The 26,310-nt window shown below is 36.8% G+C and overlaps 1 protein-coding gene across 1 annotated transcript in view; it reads right to left on the reverse strand.

Moving 5' to 3' along the window:
* The window catches only part of ROBO2 (roundabout guidance receptor 2), a 702,928-nt gene that overhangs the window by 26,064 nt on the left and 650,554 nt on the right, over positions 1 to 26,310 (reverse strand). Inside the window, exons 21-23 of the mRNA XM_081087410.1 lie at positions 22,700 to 22,856; positions 5,372 to 5,632; positions 810 to 1,015 (exon numbers count right to left, since the gene is read on the reverse strand). Of these exons, the coding sequence (XP_080943536.1) occupies positions 810 to 1,015; positions 5,372 to 5,632; positions 22,700 to 22,856 (624 nt within the window). The remainder of the gene's footprint in view (positions 1 to 809; positions 1,016 to 5,371; positions 5,633 to 22,699; positions 22,857 to 26,310) is intronic.

Below are 26,310 nucleotides of genomic sequence, written 5' to 3' on the forward strand. Positions count from 1 at the left end.
AGTTACATCTTTATGTTCATGCAAGAGACGTGTGTGAGTGTGTGTGTGTAAAAAATGGTACCTACTTGAATAGAAAGACGTTTTTACTTTTCTCCATATTCATTGTGCATATATTAGAATTTAATTTTTTCTGACGAAATTTGATAAATTTTAATCCTCAGAAATAGGCTTCAGTACTGAGAGCATCCTACTAGAGTACCACCTGCAGCCTTCCCCTCGGTGAACAAGGCAAGAGGAAGCCAGAGGAGTAAACAGCAATACATTTCTTAGGAGAGAAGCAGTTATTGGATCCAACAATATGAAATGCATAAATGTGTGGTTTATCTCTCTATACAGTTTCTTCACTCTAAAAATAATACCCCTGCAACCTTAGAAATACTTATTCTGAACACTTGCTTTTTTTCATCAATGAATGATTTTACAGTGTAAAATATCAAAAATCATATTAAGATTGCATTCACTTTGTATGTCGTTCCTGTTACATAAAATATATCATTTCCAAAAGTCAAGGTTTTTATATAAAAGATTTGGTTCTCCAGTAGAGTGAACTTTTCATGAAAACCCTGGGTATAATTGAGTTTTCTTTCATGTATTTAAAGCTTTTTAAAATTCATGAAATTTTCTTATCATTTTTGCAGCAAAGCAAAAATACTTTCAAATCCTTTTTGAGTTCTGTGTTTAATACTGGCCTATTTAAAATGTTACTGAGATAAATGGAGTGGAATAAATCTTACATAAAAAGAATTTGATTTTTGATGCATTTAATGTTACAAATAGATCAGTTATTCCTAATAAATTCGTTCTGTTACCTGTCACAGAGCTATCCAGATTGTCCACACTGGATCCGGGCGTCTGCTCTAGCACTCTCAAGGGCCTGGGGATTTCTAAAGCCTCCTCTTCATCATCAGCATCATCATCTGGAACATCTGTTTCCAAATCAGAAATCAAGGCTCCGGACATGTAACCTAATGGTGGAACCGGGGGCTGTGGAGGTTGATTATTGCTTTGAATGTGCCTAGAATTTAAATGGGGATGAAATAAATTTGTTAGCATTCCACAAAATTGTAATTAGAATTAAACAGCATGCTATGGTAACTAATTTTCTCTTCTTGTTTTCCTTTGACTAATTTTGAAGCTCACACTCCTTTCTTACATTTCAGCGGAGGCAATGGGCTACATATACGTAACTTGCCAATACAACAACAACAATTTAGATTTTAATACCCTTCAATTGGTATTTATAGGATGATCCTCAGAGAAAAAGAATACAGATTCAGCACTATTTAGTATAAAAAATCTTCCAAAGGAGAATAGGAATATTTGTCACAAATAACTATTTAAAGATGACTGTAGCTCTAGGTTCAGCTCAGTGGATAGAACATCGGCCTTCAGACTCTAGGGTTCCAGGTTCGATTCCAGTCAAGGGCACATGCCCAGGTTGCGGGCTTGGTCCCCAGTAGGGGGCGTGCAGAAGGCAGCCAATCAATGATTCCCTCTCATCATTGATGTTTCTCTCTCTTCCTCTCTGAAATCAATAAAAATATATCTTAAAAAAATAAAGTTGACTGTATTTTGGTCCAAAAAGAATATGATAATTTTGTTCCCAGCTTAGTGTCAGAGTTCTCCTCAACCTGTGTAACCTATGTGACCTGCTAGCCCTTAGGAAGAAGAGATGTCACATAAAGGCCTAATACCAACGCCCCTGTCCCCAACCCTGAGCACAGTCCCTGCCCTACAGACTTTCTTCCTGCACCATCCCTGAATAAGGCTGACAGGTGTTTTCACTTTAAACCAGTTTAGAGGAGGAATGACCACCTTGTGTTCTAGCTACTTATTGGTACATCGGCCCCAACCACCGAAGTCTAAGCACCTGAAAGCAGAAGAGACTCCTCTCAGCACTGAGTTTAGGCCCTCAGGTGTGCTCAGTAAGTAAACCCTTTGAATGAATGAATACCTTTCATCTCAACCTTGTGAAGCAGATAGAATGCTCTTTTCAACATTATTAAAGTGAAGTCCAATTAAATGATTTTTTCAAATCACATGGTTGGTAAAATGTAGAGCTGGATGCTGGGGTCCAATTGGTTTACTTTTTGAGTATTTAAGAGTTTCTTCTAAATCAGGGGTGGGGAATGTCCAGCCCATTGGGTTGTACAAGGCCCTTGAAATCATTGGGTCTGGCCCTGCCAAAGCATTAGGGGTGAGTTAATTAAATGATTGACCAAATATAGTAGGCTAATTTTTAAGTTGATAATTTTGTATGGCCCGCTAATGGCATTATAAAATTCCAAATGGCTCTTGTCAGGAAAAGGGTTCCCTAACCCTGTAAACCATGAAATGCTAAATGAAATTACACTGCATTTGTTATTGTCATTAAAGAGTGCATATACTGCATGCTTGGGCACATTGTCTTTTTTTATATAAAGTATTTAAAAGACATCTGCTATATAAAGAGATATAAAACAAGTGCTATGCATTTTTGCTGTCAGTTTTTTTTTATTTAAAGATGTAAGATCATTTTATTTAATATTTGCATTTTGAGGGAAATATTTCATTGCTTACTATTCCTTTTGAAACTGCATTCTTAAATTTGTAGCCAACTCCAATGTTAACAAGATTCTAGAATCTAGATCTTTCAATTTAAAAAGCAAACCTAATATGTTAGCTCTGGTAGCCACCTGTATATCATGAGGCCCACATCTTTAATTTAACAGACCAGGACTGTGAGGTCCCACATTGTTGTTTGAAATTCATAACAAAGCCTTCTTTGAAAAGTCAGGTGGTTCCCTAACTATTTCTACAATAAGCCTTGAGTGTGGACAATTACACCTTCCTGGAAATGTGGCCTCGAATCCTGTTTGTGAATCAAGGAAGAAGTGAGCCCAGTCAGGAGCAAGTGCATATAAGATGCCATTTATATGCACAATTCATTCTCCTTAAGGGTGGACACTTGGCTCCTGGGGAGGACCAGACAGTCCAACACACTCGTCCTACATCACTGCTGAAACCTCTTGATGGGCCAGAGCTACATTAAGGGATGAAATTGTACTTTGAGTTTGGCAGAATTCAGAGATATACTGAAATGCAGAAAGAGGGTACACACGTTATAAATATCTCCTCGTGGCAGGCACTATGCTGAGCAGTTCAGGGTCAATGTGAACAGAATCCCTGGAGTTTAAGCCTGGGAGTGACTATTTTGTACATGTTTTTCCTGTGATGTTGATGTGCAGCCCGGACGAGAGGCATTTCCATTCCAGAAGGGCAAGGTCTTATGTCCTTGTGTCTCATATCCCTGCATGGGAGTCAGCAAGGACATTCTGGGATTGCTGGACAGAAGAGAAACGTACTGGGAAAGCGGGGTCAGCTCTATGGGCACTTGGAGGTGAGGTGAACTCGTTTAGGAAATGTCTGTGGAGCATGCACTAAGTGGGCCCTCCTCTAAGCGTAGAAGATAGCAGTGAACAATTCAGGTGGAAACCCAAGCCCATTTGAATAATATCAGCTGTCATAAAGCTAGTTTCTTTACCAGAACCACCCAAGTGCAAACTCATTTAATTCCTACAAAGCTATGATGCATAGTAATAAGCTTCTCCTTGCCTAAGGAGACGCCAGGCCTTTGCCCTGCGCTCCAGGAAGGTAATCTCTAAGCTCTAGAATGTTCTGTCTGATAAAAATGTCTTTGGTTGTTGTTATGTGTGTTTTTGGAGGCCTTCAGCTCCTCCAGAAAGTCTAGCATTGAGACTTATGGTGGGACCCTTGAGTCACAAGGTATCAGCTTGCCTTCTGGAAGGGCTGGAGATGGAGGTCAGCCATGCAGGTAGTCCACCATGTCTGTGTGACAGCCCCGATGAAGACTCTGAACCTCAGGGCTCAGGTGAGCTTCCCTGGTGGGCAACGCTCCCAGGGCCGCTGGGAGAGGACAACCGGGAGTGTGTCTTTGGAGCTGTCTGGATTCTGCCTCATGCATCTCTTTTCCTGGCTGACTTTAATCTGTATCTTTTCACAATAATTCACTGAACTGAGTGTAACAGCTTCCTGTGAGTTTTGTGGGGTTTCTAGTGAACTGAAGCACAGTGTCACACAGCTCATGAGTGGTGGTGGCCCCAACCTGGCTACCCTCAGCCAAACACCACATCAAGCCCTTAGACTCTCCGAGCAGGGCCTGGGTATCAACACAGTTTAAGGCTGTCCAGGTGATTCTCAAATTTAGGCATATTTGAGAACCCTGAGCTGGAATCTGTGCTAAGTAACTAAACTGCACAGCTTCATAAGTTCACTTGAAGGAAATTTTCTGACTTCACCTGAAAAAGTGTTATTTTATAAAGCAGTCTGATGTAATATAACACTGTTTAAAAGTAGATTGTTTTAAAATTTGAAAAAAATCTGATAATTGTGAAAGTTCAAAAACCTCTATTTCTAAGAAAAGACCTTATGTTTATAATAAGCTTTAAGTGATATTCCTGGTTTTAGTGTATCTTTGTGTATTTAGTTGTATTTAAAAACAAGTTCATTAACACTGTGAATAAGATTTATCTTATTATCAACTTATTTCAGTAGCCAGAACTAGGAAAAAGAAGCAAATAATCTGTCATAAAAATTTACTCTAATTTCAAGCACATGGTATAAATTAACAGAAGATAATCAAAGGTATATTATTAAGATATCATTTTGAAAGCCGAGAAGAGAGGGCAAATAAGAACAATAACTGCACAAAATAACGAGGATTGGTCCACTTGTATTCCTGTCATATTTTCACAGGGCATCTAAGTAGATTTCCATTTATACCTTATGCAAGTTTATAGATTGATTAGAAAGAAAACAATTTTGGAGTTGTAATTATTCTGTTTTTGTTTTGTTTTGTTTTAATTCACTTACTGTTACTAATATTGTAATTTTTCCTGTCTCATTTAATTCACCCCAAAGAAGGTCTTAAATAACTGACACTGACCATATGTGATTTGCAGAAGCTTACATTTATATATTCACAACCATATAAGAATTAATTATAGGCACCTTAAATAATCTAGAAAGGAGTCTTTTATTATAGTATTGGAAGTGAGTTTAAGGATAAGCTAATTAAATTTAAACTATAAATTAGAAAAGACTCTGGTGTAGCCAAAAGCACCTTCACCTGAAATTCAACAGATCTAACTTCTTGCTCCGATTCATTCTAACTAGTTATGAAACTTTGGTCAAATTACCTAATGTTTCCTCAGTCAATTTCCTTATCTAGATGATTGAAAAGTTGTACAAAAGCATTTCTAGCCTCAGCAGTATAGTTCCATGAAAACCTCTTGTGAATTTAATAGGAAATCACATTTCCTCTCTCCATGTTTTGAAAGCCAGGTCCCCCTGACCTGCTGATGATATTTACCATGCTTGCTTTGCTATATCAAACTGATAGGCCCGTGTCAGCTCGTCCAGGTGAGCTTGCAGCATGGGTTGCATCTCTTCCCGTGGGGATGGAGTGAGCGTTGCGGTGGATTGCTGGCCAAAGGAAATAGCAGGAGACGAAGCCACTCCTCGGACAGGAGGTGTCGGGACACGGTCATCGTCTTCTTCCAGTTCATCTTCCATGCCTTGATGCAAGTATGTTTGTACTGGTAATGGTGGGCACCAGCTATCACTGTCATAGCTGAAATGAAAAGAGAAAAAGAACACATTTGCATATACACGCACGCGCGGGCGCACACACACAATGATTCTGGCAATAAGCAACAACCACAATGGCAACAATAGTATCTGAACTGTTCTCTCAGTTTATTTCCGCCTGCTTTCAGGTTATCTATGCTACCATAGTAAATCACCTGGCTGTTGTCTTAATTTCTAATCATAATTACAACTATTACCTCCATATCTCAATTTATTCTTAAAGGATCTTATTACCAAATTGTTACCCTGCAGTTACAAAAGGCAATGACTTTCCAACAAAGTTACTCATGTGGAAAAACCAAATTGCTAATTAAAGACAATTAATTAGTTAATGCTTGTAGATTTAACCACTTCTGTACATCCTCATGTTCCAAGAGAATACACCAATATTGATCATCTGAGAAGTGCTTGAGAAATTTATTTACTTTTATTCTAGATCTATCCCAACCTTTGATTACATATCACATGTTAATCATTAGGACATTATGCTACAAAACTATTCAATAGCCCTTTGATTCTTTTGAGTCTCATTTTTTTTTTTTTTGCAGAAATGCATGTCTCCTTATATTTGACATCTAAAAACTATAAAACAGAAACCTCGTCCTATCAAATGTACATTAAAAAAGAAAAATAACATTTTTTTGAAACAGCATTTTTTGAGGACTCTGGTTAGGGAATATAGAAAATTAATTCTAAAAGTTTTCCTTGTTACACAAAATCAGTAGTAAATCTATTTACACTTCCTTTGTAGTACCATTATTTTCATAAATCAAATAGATCTTAATGAACTTTTAAAAAGAGGTATAAGCATAAGCTAAGCAAAATACTAGGTGTAATTTTCCTATGAATTCAACTTTTTAAATACTTTCCAAATCTTCCTCTCACACTTGACTACTACTTCCACATCTCAGATCAGTCTCCTTTATATGTGAACTGTCCCATTGGCTTTCCTAGTCTCTTGGGGTGTCATATTTATGTGTTCTGTACTGTCCTCCATACAGGCAAACAAATTATATTTCTAAAATCTTCATTCACATCACACCTATGCTTCAATCACTCAGTGATTATGGCTAATATGCGAAAAAAGTTCAAACTCATTAGCAGGACATAAAAACAATTCTCCAGCTGATCAACCTATCTTTACAGTTTATTTCCACAACACCAGCCTACACTGCACCTTTCTGAAGTATAAATTTGTATATGACTATGCTCAAATCATCTGCCTGTAACCTCCAGGTGCTTCTTCAAGGTTCAATTCAAGTGCTGTTAGTTTTGTGAAGCTTTCTCTGCTCCATCAATGGAGTGGATCATAACTCCCTCATACTTATTTTGTATCATGTCTCTTTTTTTCCCAAGATTCTGTGAGATCCTTAAACTAAAGAACTCAGTAATTCTGAACTCTGAATTTCCAGCACTAAGTACAATAAATAGCATATGGACAGTTTTCATTAAAGAACTTGAAAAAAGGATGAATACTACAAATGTATATATCTAGTTTTTATCTCTCTTACAAATGCTAACTTGAAAATGTCCAGAAGATTTTTGAATATTTTTACGTGAGTGTCTTTTCACTTATCCTGTTTAAAAGTGAATTCATGACACACACACACACACTCACACACACACACACACACACACACACACACCTGCATATAGGTTTTTATAGCAGCCTTATTCATCAAGTCATGTATATTACTAAGTGAAAGAAGCAATTCTGAACAGGCTACATACTATGATTCCAACTATAGCACACATTCTGGAAAAAACAGTACTGTGGAAACAGCAAGAAGTTCAGTGACAGCCAGAAGTTAAGGGGAAGAAGAGATGAACAGCAGAGCACAGGAATTTTAGGACAGTGAAACTACTCTGTATGATACCATAATAATGAATAGATGTCATTATACATTTGTTCAAAACCACAGAATAAGCAACACCAAGAGCCATGGACTTTGGATGATTATGATGTGTCAAGGTAGGTTCATCACTTCAAAAAAGATTCCACTTTAGTGGGAGATGTGATGGCAGCAGAGGCTATGCATGGGAGTCAGGGCAGAAAATCTGTGTTTTTCATTCAATTTTACTGTTAACCTAAAACCGATCTAACAAAATCAAGTCTATTGAAAAACAGCAACACCTGAATTTATCATCCTTTCATTCAACAATCATGTGTCAGGTGACAGTATTTTTTCACAGAGCATGAACCCAATGGGAAGACCAATATTAAGCAAATAATCAACAATATCAAATACTGTAGGAACAGAGAGCAGGGAGGCTACAACTAGTCCTAAGCTTGGCAGTGATCTGCTGACTAATGGAAAGAGGGTATTCTAAGTACTACATGTCTGGAGAAAGAGAAAAGATAAAATATTTGGAGAACTCAAATAGTTCTCTGGCTGGAAAGAGCTGGCAAATGAAGGTTGGCCCCAGAAGAGCAGGAGAAGGGAGGAAGGACATGCCAGATCACAGAGGGCCTCATCAGCTCTGACAAGGAGTTTGGAATTCTGCCTGTGGGTGATGGATAGTTACTGAGAGGTCTTATACAGGGAATGATATTATCTTTGGCTGTTCAATTTTCCTCTCTTGTTAAAGCTACTTAAATAATCTTTTATCTCAATGTGTTGCAACCTGAAGACCTTGTTTCAGAAGCCCTGATTAGAATATCTGTTTAGAAATATCTATAATTTAGTATAAACAAGCACACTTTCATATGTTACTAAAACTTTTTCATATACTAGGAAATACCACTGGTTAAAGTTGTATTGCCATTAATTGTCTACATAAATACCAACCTGATTGAGGAAGTCTATTGCTCTAAAACAATGTCATTTCTCCTGTTTTACATGTTGGAAATCAGATTTCATTTGAAGAAAATATTCTGTTGAGTAAAAAGTCTCTAACCCACTGTTCATTTGGATTTCTTGCTTGTATTTTTTTTCAATCTTTAATCAATCCTGTACTCTATTTAAAAAATTGGTCTATGAAAACATTAGAATTGTTTGAATAAAATATTTGATACTGTTCACCCTTCTGTCTGTTAAATGTCTAAGTCTCAAACTACCTTTCAGACGATATTTTTTTAAGTTTCTCAGCAGAAATCTGCTTAAAATGAATTTGTTTGTTTGTTTTTCTTTCTTTTTTTTTGTACTTTTCCATTCTGGTGCAGTGTTTAAAGAATTCATCTTATTTCAAATAAACTGCACTCTTCCTATTTCACATATCTTAATCTTAAAAATCCTTTAAGCTATAGGTTAAATCCTGTATATTTTATAAATATTGCCTTCATGTGGCCAACAAGCACTGATACATTACTCTTTTAAACTTGCAATGATATTTTTGCACATTTCCCTGGAAATTGATTATATAGTGTCTTATTCCATCATTATTTATTTTTATTCCTCACGCGAGGATATTTTTTTCCCCATTGATTTTTACAAAGAGTAGAAGGGAGAGAGAGAGACAGGTTGCTTCCCACAAGTCACAGACCAGGGCCAGGAGCCTGCAATGAAGGTACATGCCATTGACCAAAATTCAATCCAGGACCATTCAGTTCCCAGGCCCACACTCTATCCACTGAGCCAAACCACGAGGGCCCCTTTTGAAATTTGGATTCTTTAATTGTCTAACATATTTTTTTATTTAACCTTTCACATGTTAATAGTAGGTGATAAGCATATTTATTAATTTAAAAAATTAATTTAAAAAGCATTAATAAAAATGCTTAGACCCTGGGTGGGTAGCTCAGTTGGTTGGAGCATCATCCTGAACACCAAAAAGGTTATTTGTTCAATTCTTTCTCAGGGAATGTGCCTGGGCGGCAGGTATGATCCTGGTAGTGGTGTGTATAGAAGGCAACCAATGAATGATACTCTCTTTCATTGATGTTTCTCTCTATATATATAATCAATAAAAACATATCCTCGGGTGAGAATTAAAAATGTAGTAAAAAATAAAAAAAATAAAAATGCTTAGGTTTATTTTATTTTCTTCAGTTTTTCTTAATCTCCACCTAAGGATATGTTTATTATTATTATTCTTTTAAATCTTTATTATTGAAAGTATTACATATGTCCCCAATTTCCCCCATTGACCTCCTCTAGCCTGCCTCTACCCCATGCCCCAGGCCTTCACCACCCTATTGTCTGTGTCCACAGGTTATGCATATATGCATACAAGGTCTTTGGTTGATCACTTTGCACACACCCATACTCCCCCAACTTCCCTCCGAGATTCTGCATTCTGTTCCATGTTTCCATGTCTCTGGATCCACTCTGTTCATCAGTTCATTTTGTTAATTAGATCCCACATACAAGTGAGATTATGTGATACTTGTCTTTCTCTGACTGATTTATTTCACTTGGCGTGGTACTCTCTAGGTTTCTCCATGCTGTCTCAAAAGGTAAGAAATTTTTTTCTTTTTTACTGCTGCAGAGTATTCCATGGTGTAAATGTTCCACAGCTTTTTTTATTCACTCATCAGCTGATGGGCACTTGGGCTATTTCCAGATCTTAGCTATTGTAAATTGTGCTGCTATGAACATAGGGGTGCATACGTTCTTTCTGATTGGTGTTCCAGGTTTCTTAGTATATATGTCTAGAAGTGTGATCATTGGGTCAAATGGCAGTTCCATATTTGATATTTTGAGGAAACTGCATACTGTTTTCCATAATGGCTGCACCAGTCTGCATTCCCACCAGCAGTGTACTAGAGTTCCCTTTTCTCCACATCCTCGCCAGCACTTGCCATTTGTTGATTTGTTGATGCTAGCTATTCTGACAGAAGTGAGGTGATACCACATTGTCATTTTAGTTTGCATCTCTCTGATGATCAGTGACTTTGAGCATTTTTTCATGTCTCATGGCCATCTGTATGTCCACTTTGGAGAAGTGTCTATTTAGGTCTTTTGCCCATTTTTAATTGGATTGCTTGTCTTTCTTGTGTTAATTTGTAGGAGTTCTTTATATATTTTGGATATTAACCCTTTATCAGATGTATCATTGCCAAATGTGTTCTCCCATACAGTGGGCTCCCTTTTCATTTTGTTGATGGTTTCTTTTGTTGTGCAAAGTTTTTCATTTTGATGTAGTCCCATTTGTTTATTTTCTCTTTAGTTTCCTCTGCCCTAGGAGATGTATCCATAAACATATTGCTATGAGAGATGTCTGAGATTTGCTATCTATGGTTTCTTTTAGGATTTTTATGGTTTCATAACTTACACTTAAGTCTTTTATCCAATTTGAGTTTATTCTGTGTATGGTGAAGTTGGTGGTCTGGTTTTTTTTCGCTTTTCTTTTCTGTTCTTTTTTTTAATGTATCTGTCCAATTTTCCCAACACCATTTATTGAAGACACTGTCTTGACTCTATTGTATGCTCTTGCCTCCTTTGTCAAATATTAATTGAGCATAATGGTTTGGGTCTATTTTTGGAGTCTCTGTTCTGTTCCATTGATCTCTATGAATGTTCTTGTGCCAGTACCAGGCTGTATTGAATATGGTGGCTTTGTAGAATAACTTGATATCTGGAATTTTGATTCTTCTGACTTTGTTCTTCTTTCTCAAGATTTCTGCAGCTCTTCTGGGTCTTTTTTGGTTCCATATACATTTTTTGAGTATTTATTCTAGATCTGTGAAATATGCTGTTTGTGTCTTAATAGGGAGTGCATTGAATCTGTAGATTGCCTTAGGGAGTATGGGCATTTTAAAGATATTATTCTACCAATCCATGAGCATGACATATTTTTCCATTTGTTTATATCTTCCTCTGTCTCTTTTTTCAACATCCTGTAGTTTTCTGAGTAAAAGTATTTTACTTCCTTTGTTAAATTTATTCCTAAATATCTTAATTTATTTACAATGGTAAATGGGATTGTTTGTTTAGTTTCTTTTTCCTATAATTCATTATTGGTGTATAAAAATGCCATCGATTTTCAGATGTTGATTTGTATCCTGCTACATTGCCAAATTCATTTATTAAATCTAGTAATTTTTTGGTGTAGTCTTTAAGGTTTTCTATGTACAATATTATGTCATCTTCAAATAATGACAATTTTACTTCCTCCTTTCCAATTTGGATGCCTTTTATTTCTTCTTCTTATCTGACAGCTGTGGCTAGGACTTTCAGTACTATGCTGAATCAGAGCGGTGAAAGCAGACATCCCTATCTTGTTTCTGTTCTTAGGGGAAATGGTGATAGTTTTTGCCCATTGAGTATGATGTTTGCTGTAGGTTTGTCATATATGGCTTTTATCATGTTGAGATATGCTTCTTCTCTTCCTACTTTGCTGAGAGTTTTTATCAAAAATCTATATTGGATTTTGTCAAATGCTTTCTCTGTGTCTATTGATATGATCATGTGACTTTATTTATGTGATATATCACGTTTATTGACTTGCAAATTTTGTATCATTCTTGCATCCCTGGAATAAATCCTACTTGTTCATATATTGCTATATCTGATTTGCTAACATTTTGTTGGGGATTTTAGCATCTTTGTTCATCAGGGATATTGGCTTGTAATTCTCTTTCTTTGTCATATATTTATCTGGTTTTGGAATTAGGATAATGCTGGCCTTGTAAAAAAAGATTGGAAGTGTTCCTTCCTCTTGGACTTTTTGGCCTGTACATGTTTTCTGATTCTTTCTGATTCAGTTTGGAGAGGTTGTATTTTTCCAGGAGTTTGTTCATTTCATCCACATTGTCCATTTTATTGGCATATAGTTGTTCATAGTATTTTCTTAAATAATTTGTATTTTTATAGTATCAGTGGTGACTTCACTTTCATTTCTGATTTTATTTTTTGTGTCCTCTCTCTTTGTTTCCTAATGAGTCTGGCTAATTCTTTAACTTGTAGGTTATAGAAATTATTATTAATTTTTCTTGTTTTGGGAAGTAGGCCTATAGTACTTTGAACATCCCTCTCAGGACTGCTTTTGTTGTGTCCAGTAGATTTTTGGTTGTTTTGTGTTCAGTTTCATTTGTTTCCAGGGAGTTTTTGGTTTATTTATTGATCTTATTGGTAACCCATTCATTGTTTAATAACATGCTATATAGCCTCTATATGTTTAAATGTTTTGGGTGTATTTACTGCAGTTGATTTCTAATTTCATTCCACGCTGATTGCACAAGATGCTTGATATGATTTCAGTCTTCTTGAACTTGCGGAGACTTGTTTTGTTTCCTAACATGTGGTCTATCTTTGTGAATAACCCATATGCACTTGAGAAGAATGTATATTCTGCAGCTTTGGAGTGAAAATTTTTATAAATGTCAATTAAATTCATCTGATACGGTGTGCCTTTTAGAGTAACTGTTTCCTTGTTAAGTTTTTGTCTGGAAGATCTATATAGTGAAGTCAATGGGATGTTAAAGTCCACTATTATGACTGTATTGTTGTTAATCTCTCCCCTAAAGTCCTCTAGAACTTTTTAAAATATATATTTAGGTGCTCCTATAATGAGTGCATGTATGTTTATGAGAGTTATATTCTTTTGTTGGATCAACCTTTTTAGTATTATGTAGTGACCTTTTTTTTCTCTTGTGATGGCCTTCATTTTGAAGTCTATTTTATCAGATATGAGTATTGATACCCCAGCTTTCTTTTCGGTTCCATTTGCATGGAACATTTTTCTCTATCCTTTCACTCTCACCCTGGGTGAGTCTTTGGTTCTGAGGTGGGTCTCTTATAGACAGCATATAGTTTGGTCATGTTTTTATATCCATTCAGCTACTATATATCTTTTGATTAGAGCATTTAATCCATTTACATTTAAGGTTATTATTGATAGGTACTTATTTTTTGCCATTTTAATTCTGTATGGCTAGGTTTTTCTCTATATTTCTTCTTCTCATTATGTAAGTCCATTTAGCATCTTTTGTAATGCTGAATGGTGGTGATGAACTCCTTTATCCTTTTTTGTCTGGAAAGCTCTTTATTTTACCATCTATTTTGAATGATAGCCTCATTGGACAGAGTAATATTGGTTTCATATCCTTGCTTTACATTATCTTGAGTACTTCATGCCATTCCCTTCTGGTCTATAGAGTTTCTGATGAGAAATCAGATGACAGCTTTACAGGAGCTCCTTTATAGATAACAATTTGTTTTTCTATTGCCACCTTTTAGATTCTCTCTTTGTCTCTAATTTTTGGCATTTTAATTATGATGTGTCTGGGTGTGGGCCTATTTGGGTTCTTCTTGCTTGCATTTCTCTGTGCCTCCTGAGCTTGTGTGACTTTTTCCTTTACCAGGTTAGGGAAGTTTCTGCCATTATTTCTTCAGTCATGTTCTCTATCCCTTGCTCCCTTTCTTCTCCTTCTGGTGTACCTACTATGTGAATATTGTTACATTTCCTGTTGTCCTGCAGCTCCCTAAAGCTGTCCTCCTGTCTTTAATTGTTTTTTTTCTTTCTGGTTTTCTGATTTAGTGCTTTTTTTTCTACCTTTCTTTTAATTCACTGATCCAATCCTCAGCTTCCTCTAATCTTCTGTGTATTCCTTCCAAAGTGTTCTTTATTAGAGCTATGTCATTCTTTATTTCTGAATGTTCTTTTTTCATAGTTACCATATGTTTTCTCATGCTGTTGAGCATCTTTACCATCATTATTCTGAACTCTATATCAGATAAATTTCTTATCTCCATTTCATTCATTTCTTCTTCTGGAGAATTTTCTTGTTCTTTCATTTGTGGGTTTCTTTTTCTCCTCATTTTGGCTGCCTGTTTGGGTTTATGAGTATGTATTATGAGATCTGCAGTGCCTCTCTAATCTCTAGTGTCAAACTCTATTTCTGACTAATTAGAGCAGGCAAAACTCAAAGCCTCCAGAGACCATCTCTCGCCTGCAGGCTGATTGGACTCAGTCTTGAGTAGCCCTCAGGCAATCATCCATAGGTGTAGGGAGAGTTTTTCCAACAGGGTTTGGCAATTGCTTCTGCCTGGAGGCTAATTGTTATTCTTAATCTCTTAATGGGCCTTAGAAACGCCACACAGTGGGGCAAGGTGCTTTTCAATAGGTTGGGTCAACTGTCTTTCCCCCACAGGCAAAGCCACCTGTATAGCATTGTCTGAGTGAGAAAGGTGACCTCTGCAAGCAGGAGGGAATGACTAGACACATGAAACTGGGGTGTCTGCCTTCTGAATTCTAACCCCAGAGCCCCCAACCCTGGCTTCTGCTCATACATCTACAGTCTACTATGTCCTCCCTCTGCTGGAGCCCAATGTGATTGTATGCACATGGATTTTTTTGCATTGGCCCTTTAAGAGGATGCTTGCATTTCCAGCTGTCTCTGGTTGGCAGAGAGCTACCCTGCTTCTTTTCACATACAGATGTTATGTGGGCACCTTTCTCACTTCTGGTGCCCAAGGATATGTTTAAAGAGAGGAAGTGAGAGACAGAGGGAAATATTGATGTGAAAGAGAAACATCAATTGATCTATTGCCACCCATATGAGACCTGACTGGGAATGGAACCCAAAACCTTTGATGTACTGGACGACTCTCCAACCAACTGAGTCACCTGGCCAGGGCTGGTTAACACTCTTCTCTTAACTTATTTATTTGACTTTAAATGCTATATTAGTAAGTCAAACAGAAATATCTGTAGTAAATCTAATTTTAACTGAAGCTACCCCTTTTCAGTATGGAATGTGTGTGCTGTTATACTTCATGACTAGTTATAATAAAATTTACTTCATTCTGTTTTACAGAATAGCACAATTTTCCCATAAACTTAGTTTCTGTACTTTGTTTGCTTACATTAGTTTATTTCTAGGGGTATCCTACATTTGAATAAAGAAAGAACATGTTTGAAGATGTTTATAGAATATTTAATCTTTCAAATGGAGGAAGTCAATTACCTCTTAAAATTTCCCTACTTTATAAGTAGCAAACTATCTTTATTTTCAATAATCTAAAGGGAACATACATGTGGAATAAAAATGCATAAAAAATATAAGAGAAGGGACAAGGAGTGTCATATGCATTGAGTGTAATTAGTTGTCCTCATTTTTAGTATTCAAATACCATAAGGCATAGGACCTATCTGTATAAATATTAGTTTTATATATACATTTATATATATATATATATATATATATATATATATATATATATATATATATATACTAGAGGCCCGGTGCACAAAAATTTGTACACTCGGGGGGGAGGGGGGCTCCCTCAGCCCAGACTGTACCCTCTCACAGTCTGGGACCCCTCGGGAGATAACGACCTGCTGGCTTAGGACTGCTCCCGGGTGGCAGAGGGCAGGCCCAATCCCTAGGTGCAGCTGTTGGTTGGGCTCAGAGCAGGGCTGATTGGGGAGTTGGGACACCTTCCCCTGTCATGCACAGAGCAGGGCAGATTGGGAGTTTGTGATGCCACCCTCAGTCACGCTCAGGGTAGGGCCGATTGGGGGGTTGGTGCACCGCCCCCTGTCACACTCAAGGCAGGGTCAATGGGGAGGTTGCGGCACCACCCCCTTGTGGCGCCACCCCCTGTCATGCACAGAGCAGGGCCCATCAGGGGGGTTGGGGCTCCGTACCCTGTCATGCACAGAGCAGGGCCCATCAGGGGGTTGAGGCGCCGCACCCTGTCACACACAGAGCTGCAGGGTGATCAGGGGGTTGGGGAGCTCCCCCCTATCAGGCACAGAGCAGGGCTGATCAGGGGGTTGGGGCGCCTTCCCCTGTCACAAACAGAGCAGGGCCGATAGGGAGGTTGTGGCCCCGCCCCCTGTCACACACACAGCTGCAGGGCGATCAGGGGGTTTGGGCGCTGCCCCCTGTCACGCTGATCCCAGTGCCGGAAGGCCTCACGGCTCCGCTGATCCTGGTGCTGGGAGGCATATTACCCTTTTACTATATAGGATAAAGGCCTGGTGCATGGGTGGGAGCTGGCTGGTTTGCCCTGAAGGGTGTCCTGGATCACGGTGGGGGTCTCCACTGGGGTGCCTGGCCAGCCTGGATGAGGGGATGATGGCTGTTTGCAGCTGGTCACACACCCTTCAGGGTGGGGGTCCCCACTGGGTGCTTGGCCATTCTGGGTGAGGGGCTGAGGGCTGTTTTCAGGCTGACTGAAGCTCCCAACTGCTCCTTTTTTTCTTTTTTTTCTTTTTTATTCTGGGCTAGCTTTAGCTCTGGCTCCAGCTCTGAGGCCTCTGATGCTGAAAGAAGGTGTCTGGTTTGTTTCAGTTCTATAATCGAAACAATGTATCAACTCCAGCTCTGAGATCCCGGCTGGCTGAAAGCAGGTTTCTGGGGTTTTGTTTAGCTTCTATATTTGTTACAATGTTTCTTAAACTGCAGGCTCAGAGGCCGGCAAGGCAGGCGGGGAATGTTGCAGTCCGCCATCACTGAAGCAAGCAAGCCTCATGTTAGTTTTAAGCTGCCTGGCTGCCGGCCACCATCTTGGCTGGCAGTTAATTTGCATATCTCACTGATTAGCCAATGGGAAGGGTAGCAGTCGTATGCCAATTACCATGTTTCTCTTTTATTAGATAGGATATATATATATATATATATATATATATATATATGTATATATGTATATATATTGTTCTTTGATGTTGACTCTCCTCTGTCTCTGCACACACACACACACAATGCACAATGTATTCCATGACTGAAAAGCCTTTCAATAGCTATTTCATTGAACTAAAATGGGTGTTTTTTTATCAATTGTTCCAAGTCTTTTCTTCAAAGGTAATCTAGAATAGGAGTGAGAAAACAATGTCCACTGCAGAACATAAGCAGAGCTGAGGAAAGTCTATGGATTCATGTCAGTCAATGGTTTGTGCAGGAAGTGGAAAATAGAGATATAAAGAATAAGTGAAAGACTAGGGTAAGAACATAAAAGGCTAGATGAAAGAAATATGGGACATGGTGCATATCGTATGATGGGGATAACTAACCATTGTTCATCATTTCTAGGTATTCCTGTATTAATCCATTATAGAACAATGGACACTTAAGTTTCATGCAGTTTCTGAGGAAGGGCAAGAAAGTAACAGATGTCTCTATAAATGTTATGAAAAGCTCTGTTTTTAGAGTTTCCTTCACATTTACAGATATATCCTATTTGAGTGCTGAAATTTCAACAGCAACATCAGAAAAACTGTGAAAACGCTTATACCACCAACCAAATTTCTTTTGGGCAACTTTTCCTGAAGAGGTGTTTGTTCTTTGACATTGGCTGTGAAGTGGGAGGAAACACTACTGTCTTGCTCACAAATAAGAAGGAGGACAACAAATCAATGTTGCCTGTGAACTAACTTGTTAAAGGCCAAATCCAAATATCATATTACTAATAAAAATACAATAAAGTTCAACACCCACAGAAGCTTGCCAATCTCTAACTGCAGTAATAAAGCTGAGCATGCTTTCTATTGAACTACTACTAAATTCTGCCTAGCATCATATGATTATATTAAAATATATTATATTTATAGCAAAAAAAAAGGATATATTGGAAACATTTTTGTCAAGTTGAGAGAGGCATATCGATGAGAAAGAACATTTACCATTGTTGCTATGGCACTAAATTAACAATTAAGTACATTTTCTACTTGGACAATGATTTGATACTTTTGATATTTAGTATAGTGAGGGGATCAGACCAAGAAAGGCTTGGAAAAATTGATAATATCTAAATTTTTAGCAACAATATTAAAAATTGTAATATAAAACAGGAGACTCTCTTTTCAAGATTGTGATTATTCTCAGCTAGGTATATCTCCAAAATCTATCCCTGTCCCTCCATCCCACTGCCATTGCTTTATTGATAGTGGCCATTCTGCTGCAATATACAATTTATTATTCCCCAGCCTCATGTCCTCCAATGCATCATCTGTATCCAAAGTCAGAATACTTACATGACATGCAAGGTTTCAGAATTGTCCTCAAGACACCTTCTCAGATATTTCCTACACTACACATGTTTCAAATTCAACAAACCTCATAGAGTAGCTACCAATTGTGGAAGGTTACACACAAGCAATTAGAATGAAATGTGATAAGTACTACAGTAGGAAAGTAAGCTTAAAGAATAATGAAAAATAAAGGAAAGGCAAGTAACTTTAACTATAATAGGGTGAGGTTTCCAAGGGAAGAGTGGAAAGTACCAAAGGAAGACTAATGTGCTATTCCTTTTTTTATTTATTCCTCCTCTTTAATTTTATATCTATGTTTGCCTTTGGCTAGAAAATTTTCTTTTCATCTACACAGCAAATGGCAACATTAGTAACATCTTGTTGTAGTCATTGGTTAACAAGCTATCCTGGCACACAGGTTACTTTATGTTAGGGACTATTTCTCACCACTTTTGTCTATTTGCTTCTGACTTAGAGTCTGGCATGCAACAATCACCCAATTCTGGGCACTATTATTTGTAAATAAAAAATTCAAGAATCAGTTCAAAACTCAACTTTTATAGGATTGCAACAGCCCTACCTGGCAAGCTTGACTATCACTTTCTGCATGCAAATTATTATTGCACTAGGGGCCCAGTGCACAAATTTGTTCACCTTGAAAGGAACTGTGGGCTGCGACGCTGCAGTGGGCACCTGCTGTCAACGTGGGGCAACTGGGGCTGGCACCAGCAGTGGGTGCAAGTGGCAGCTGCTGCCCCAATTGCCCCTCAGGAGCAGGGGGAGGTGGAGAAGCCCTCAGGAATAATTGGGGCCAATGCCAGGTGCCAGCATGGGTGCAAGTGGCGGCTCTGGCTCTGGCAGTAAGTGTGAGCAAGGCCAGCGCTGGCAGCAGGTGCAAACTCCGGGTGGGACTGTGGCGTGTAGGAGCAAAGAATTTTCAGTAACCACCAGAGGCTCACCCTGATGACAGCGACCAGCGCCCCACCTTGGTCTGGCATCCCCACTCACCTGCTTTACCATCCCACCATGGCTGAGGCTCGCCATGTTCTACCCTCTGCCGCCTGCTGCCAATGCCTGCCATGTTCCACATGCGCCCCCTGGTGGTCAGCACACGTCATAGCGACCAGTTGTTCAGTTGTTCTGCCATTTGGTCTATTTGCTTATTAGGGTTTTATATATATAGATACACATCACTCATCTAAGGCTTGTCATACAATATGATGTGCTGGAGTGTGTGTGGTTTCTGGTTTCTATCTCCCCCAAGTCCTGTGAGCTCCCTTGATCAGGGATAAGATCTTCCTTATTAATTTTCTAGTTTCTTTCATCACTGTGGCTTTTCTTTCTAACACAGTGCCAAGCAAATTTTATGTACTTGAAAAAAAATATGTTGAACAAGTTCTGTATAATGATATGTTTAAAACAACAAAAACAATATATCACCATAAGAAGTATAATTACAGAATCCTTGATTGTTAAAAATAAAAACTATTAAAAACAAAAAAGATTAGTTCTAAGGTTTTTGTTTGAATTTCAAGAACACCTTAAATCTGCATAGGTTTTAAATCAAGGCATTTAAACAATTTTATAGATCTCTTCTGCAAAATAGTCAATGTTAACATCATGAATTCCAGAGTATAAATAAACTAGGAAGTGTTCAAACATCTTTCCCTTTCAGTATCATAATTTTCACATTAGAAAAAAAAAAGTATAATGAGTATAACAGGAAATAGACAAAGTCTTCCCAAATATACCCATTTTGATATATTCTTTACATATTGACTTTAAATGCATTCTCATTACAAACAATTGAAATAAGAACTTTCAAGTATTCCTTTAAAAAAACAAACAAAACTGAGTCCAAAAAACAAGGAAATTGAGTTTTGCTGTCAGTTTACTGAAAGGTTAAAACTTAACTACTATTTTTGTTAAGAGTAATAAGTTTTTTTTTTCAGGAAATATAAGGTATTTATGGCAAACAACTCAAAGGTAATTTAGAACTAAACTACATGCATGCCACAAATACTTTGAATATATATAATCAATAAATATATTTATGTACCTATCTAAAGGCAGTGGTGGTTGTGTGGGTGGGAAGAGATCAAACAAATGCATAACCTGTGGACACAAACAATAGGGTGGTGAAGGCCTGGGACAGAGGACTGGGGGTAGGCTAGAAGGGGTTAATGGGGAAAGACGGGGGCCATGTGTAATACTTTCATCAATAAAAATTAAAAAAGAAAAGAAAAAATAAAATAAATGAACTTGCCTGGCCTGGGCTGGGTAGCTAAAAAATAAAATTAATTAATTTAAAAAATATCAAATATTTTTAGCAATCTTTAGAAAAAATTTTTTCTAATATAATGCATTCTGGTTAAATATTAAAATAATTTAAAATCCCAAAGTAGTAAAATAAATTTATATTTTATATCATAATATTCTTAAAATAATTTGTATTACAAAATAAAATCTCCACGAATGTGAATTATTTCATTCACCAAATGGATAGTTCTAATTCTATTGCTTGGCAACAAAATAACGTGAAAAGTTTATCATTTATTTGTAATGAATTCATTTTTACTCAATTTGTAATAGGTATTTTTATAGTGTATGCATTTTCAGAGTAGATTTAATGTGAAAAAAAAACAAAACAAAGACTCCAAATTACCTACAGGCTTCATGTGATCTGAGTTCATGATTCAGAACTTCATGCTTATAAATGTTTAACAGCACTCTTTTCTCAGTTTACATGTTCAATTTCCCCATTTCATGAGTACATCCTTTAAAAGGAAGATTTCTAAGCCCCATAGTAATCTTTTCTCATGGAATAATGCATCTCTGCTTTTTCTTTGCCCAGGATCCATGTAACATTGACACATTTATATTACCAATATGAATTGCATATCATATGCAAGTTTTATTTATTTAAGTCAGAGAAAAGGGGTATGCTCTTAATTTCTTTTTTCAAATGTGAACCCATTTTTAAAAAGTAAAATAATAATGATATGTATATGTATGGGACTATAATTCCATAGAAGCAAATGAAGCCCTTTGGATGGAAAGAAAGATATTGAGAAAAGTGCAGAAATATGCATATTACATAACTGGAAGAAAAGACAAATAGGTCTTTTTTTTGGATACAAACATTGTGACAGAAAAAATTAATCTGGAGACTTCAAAGAAAGCAGGTATGTAAAAACAATATGGAGAAACAATGTATAAGCATGTACATGTGATCTTTATGTGAAACAAGACAGAAAATAGACATTATTAAAATAACTGTAATTAAATATTTACTTTTAGTATTTTTACATCTAAAAACTTCTAAATAAAGAAAAACTTAGAAAAAGGAAAACTGCCGTTATTCTGTATTTTTCAGTTCTATTCAAAAGCAATGGTGACCTTAGAAACTGTGAAGATGACAGAGCAGTTACCATTATTAAGAAAGAAAACCAGACTGAGTATGTTTTTTTCTGCCTTGCTATTTGTTTCCAGATTAGTGAATAAAGTGTATTGATGTCTCCTGCTTTAAAATCTATTAACGCAAGTAACAGAAGAAAACAATCTAATTCTCGTGAGATGTTTAGGGGAAAATAAGGAAACTGGCCACATATAAAGGCCCTCAAAGGACATTTTCTACCTTAAAAAGGTTTTGTTACAGAGTGTGTATTGGCTTGAACCTCTTTTCTTGTTCAGGCCCCTAAGATCCCATCGAAGCTGATGATTAAAGTTCTACCCACTGGCCAGGTCTCTGCAATTAGCCCATTGTGAGGAAGCTCAACAGTGGGCGCCCTGCTATGGCCAGACATTAAGTCATTAGAGAACTGTGAGGAATGATGAAGAAGGTTATTTTAATTCCCTTTTCAGCTCTTCTCAAGAGTGGCTCTTTAGTTCACAGAGCTGTGGGTACTTGCTTTCAAACTAACAAGCAATATTATAAATGGAGGTTGCATTATCATGATTGCAGACAATCTAAGGCACTTTAAGGCCAAGGATTCTAGGTCCTCAGTATGTGCTATGTTGTATTTATCAGCTAAAAATATGTAGATGGTGCAAACAATAAAAGAGGGGAGAGGCAGTGAACAGGCGGGGAAGGGGCAGAGAAAACAATAAGGGCACACACGATAAAGACAAACACGCACAACAGGAAGGGAGCGAAGCCGGGGCATTCTCTCAGTCTATAAAACATTTTTACCCATTTTCTTGCTGTTCCACTGCGTAGTGTTCCAGCTCTGAACCAGGAAGGGGCTGGGCAGGGGGAGGAGGTAGAGGAACATTGGCCCAAGTCGATCCATTGTTTTTCTGCGGTTTAGATGAGTTTTTATTTTTCTTCTTTTTTCCACCTTTCCCACCTAAAAGTAACAATGCACTTATTCAGACATAACAAATATCAGAAGAAACAAAGACATCAGATGGGCATATGTATTCATGTTTTCAAAACACCAGAATAGGTATAGCTCAGTGTTTAAAAGCTATAAACAATGACATTATATAACCTGAAAACATTTTTATAAATCACTCAAAATGGTATTGTCTCTTTCCCATCGCATTAACTACAGAGTTGAGTAAACAAAAATATGGCTGCTGTAGTAGGCAAAGCACATTTATTGATTTATGCATGTGTGCTGCCTCCACATTTTCATTGTTAGAGGAAACAATGGGCCATAACAACTTTTTTCAAATGTCAGATTTCAGTGCGTTTATAATGCTCTTTTGCGTAACCTCTCTCAGTGGAAAATGCAGTGCCTAAGGATACAAGCTAAACTTTTACATTAGAATTTACTCAATTTAATTAATCCAGGAGAATAATAGTTTTAAAATCAATCAACTGTACCAGAGGATAAGTTGTAAATTTTTCACAATAATATGTTTTATAGAAATTTTTAACTAATGAACAACACAAATTTTTTTTTGCATATAGTTAACATAGTTCCCAGATGAATGGAAATACAGTAATCAGTTTCACTACTATTGTAATACAAATGAAGTCATGCACAAAACATGAGCAGAAAGTAACATTGCGGCATATAGGCCATATGTGGAATTATAGGAGGTTAATAAAATATAAAAGAAAATTTATCATTTCTATAGTGCCAGACTTTTCACTCTTTCAAAATTAAGTAAATGAAGTTTCTTCCTAAATGAACTATGGGTAGATGCTAGAATGAATACTTCTTGAGCAGAATGACAAAGAATGATTAAGGGGAAGCTAAGAAACTTTTATCACTCCCACAACAGTCTGTAGTTATGCAGAAAAAAAAAAGATACTGACTCCTTGGATTTTATCTTTCTGGAACTAAAAGTTGTAAGAATCAAATATTTGCAGCCTGGTTATCTAGCAAGGGATATTGCTTTCTTTCCATTACTAATCTGCATCACCAAATCAAAAAATTATGTAATTTAATAATTTATTTGAGTGCCAAAAAGTGCTGAAACTACTCTGCTTTCTAGGTAGTGTGTATAAAACACACATATGTAAAAAAGCATTCCTGCAAATAAAGTGCTTTCACCTTCCCTTTCACTTTTATCTTTGGCAGAATGAGAGATATTTGGAGCAAAGAGAGCAGCGATCTTCAGGTTCAAGGATAAGAGCTTGATCTCTGGGTTTGAAGACTAGTTTCTCAATTACTCAGTAAGTTTCTTAATAAATACCACCTTGATTTCCATACATGTAAAACATATACAGTTGCTACTTCTTTAGGCATTTTTAGGGTTTCAAGAGATAATGCATGTAGAGGACTCAGAATGTAAAGAATGCCCAGTAAATGTCAATCATTCCTACTATTTTCTGATTGCCTTTGCCACACCCAACTCCTCTAAGCCAAAGAGTATTCCCCAAATAGCCTAATTTTCAGATAAGAATAAAAAACCTACTTGAATTCACATCTCTGCTATTTTTATTTAAGATTGTGAGCCTTAACCCTCTGTTTCCTGATAACCCACACAAACAGGGACTGTACATTTTTCTGTAGTATAAGAACAATATCTCACTTAGAAAAGGAATGGGCTGGGACACAAGGCCCATAGCTTTTCCCCTAGTCGTGCCTCCTTTATTCTTTATATTTATGTGTGTACAATGCTTTTTCACTTTTCATAGCACTTTTAGAAATGCAACATGCTCACCACCAGAAGTGAGTGACACAGATAGGCATGTTCTTACAGCTCCATTTCATAAATGAGAAGGTATAGGTCAGTGTTTCTCAACCTTGGCTGCACATTAGAATCACCTGGGAATCTTTTTAAAATCCTGATTTCTGGGCCTCATCCTCTGGAAATTCTGTTTCTTTGTTACTAATGTTGTGGCCCCACCCCATAACAAAGAAACAGAATTTCCTGAGGATGAGGCCCTGAAATCGGAGTTTAAAAAGATTCCCAGGTGATTCTAATATGCAGCCAAGGTTGAGAACCACTGGTATAGTTGCTTTCTGAGTGTTGTATGGCCCATATTCACACAGTAAAAGGAAAAAAAAAAAAAAAAAAAGCAGCAGCTTTTGTGGAACTTAGTATTTCTTAACCCAAATCTGTTGAAGTCCTTACCCAAGGTCAAGAAAGCCATTATCCAAACAACAGACTTAAAAATGAATTGTGGAAACAGATTCAATAAGGGAAGTTATAAGGACTTTCCACCCATATCACATTCCCCTCTTTGGGGAAATTTCTGTACTCTTATTGTGGACAGTCTTCATAGCACTATCAATCAACACGCTTTGTCTTCTTATAGCAAGGAGCCGGGACAGGTGTGTTCTTTGTGGTGGGCATATGGCATAAACTAAGGAAATCAAATTCTCTTTCTGAGATCTAAAACGTGAACTAAGTGAGCCATAGTTTGTTGCTGTTAATTGCAAAGAAAGGTCCTCAAGCATTTCAAAGTGAAGAACTGCCTGCGTTACACTTTAGGAAAACATATTTTGTAAATATATTTGACCAATTTCTCTTCAATGCAAAATGTAAATATTTGGATTTACATTTATGTATGCTAAACAAATGCCTTTTATTCAGAGAAAACTACAAATACAGTTAATTTTCAAATTAAACTTATAGTCTATTTTTAAAATACTGCTGTATAAAAAATTTAGTTATTGATGCTGATATTGAACTACATATACACATGTATACAGGGCAAAGCCTCAAAAATGTATATACACTTTAACAACTGATATTTCAATATTAAAAATAAAATGTATTTTAATTAACACTGCCTTTATAATTCAAAGTGTGTGTATACATTTTTGGGATACCCTACATATATAAAATTATGATACAGATGCTATTTTGAAAGATCTGAGTTTTCTTTTATATTTTTTTTAATGGTTGGATTGTTTACAGAAGTGTTCATAACTTATGTTTGAATAAATTATAAAAGTTTCAAAGAGGATGAGAAATTCACTCAAATAATTCTGAAATGTCCAATTTTCTTTATTACTGCAATTACTTTAAATTGGTTTCATGACTATGCACAAATTAAGAAAATCTTATAATATGATATGATTAGATATCCATAGGGCAGTTTGATCCTAAACTTGAGCCTTGGGAAACATACTCATTATTATAAGAATAAAACAAAGTCTACATTAAACTCAATTGAACTGAACTAAAAGGGAATATTAAATTCACTTCCACCTCCTAAAGAATGCTTTCTATCACTGATTTAAGTGACTTTACATTCAAATGTAGATGAAGTAGTTACTACTATGCATAGACATATGTAAATGTCACTCAGGAAATTAATGTATTCAAAAAGAAATAAGCACTATTGTGAATTATGTTCAGCTTACAATTACTCAAAAGATAATTTCTAAAACTCAG

The sequence above is a fragment of the Myotis nattereri genome (genome assembly GCF_964212035.1).
Source record: "Myotis nattereri genome assembly, chromosome: 3".
Taxonomy (NCBI): Eukaryota; Metazoa; Chordata; class Mammalia; order Chiroptera; family Vespertilionidae; genus Myotis; species Myotis nattereri.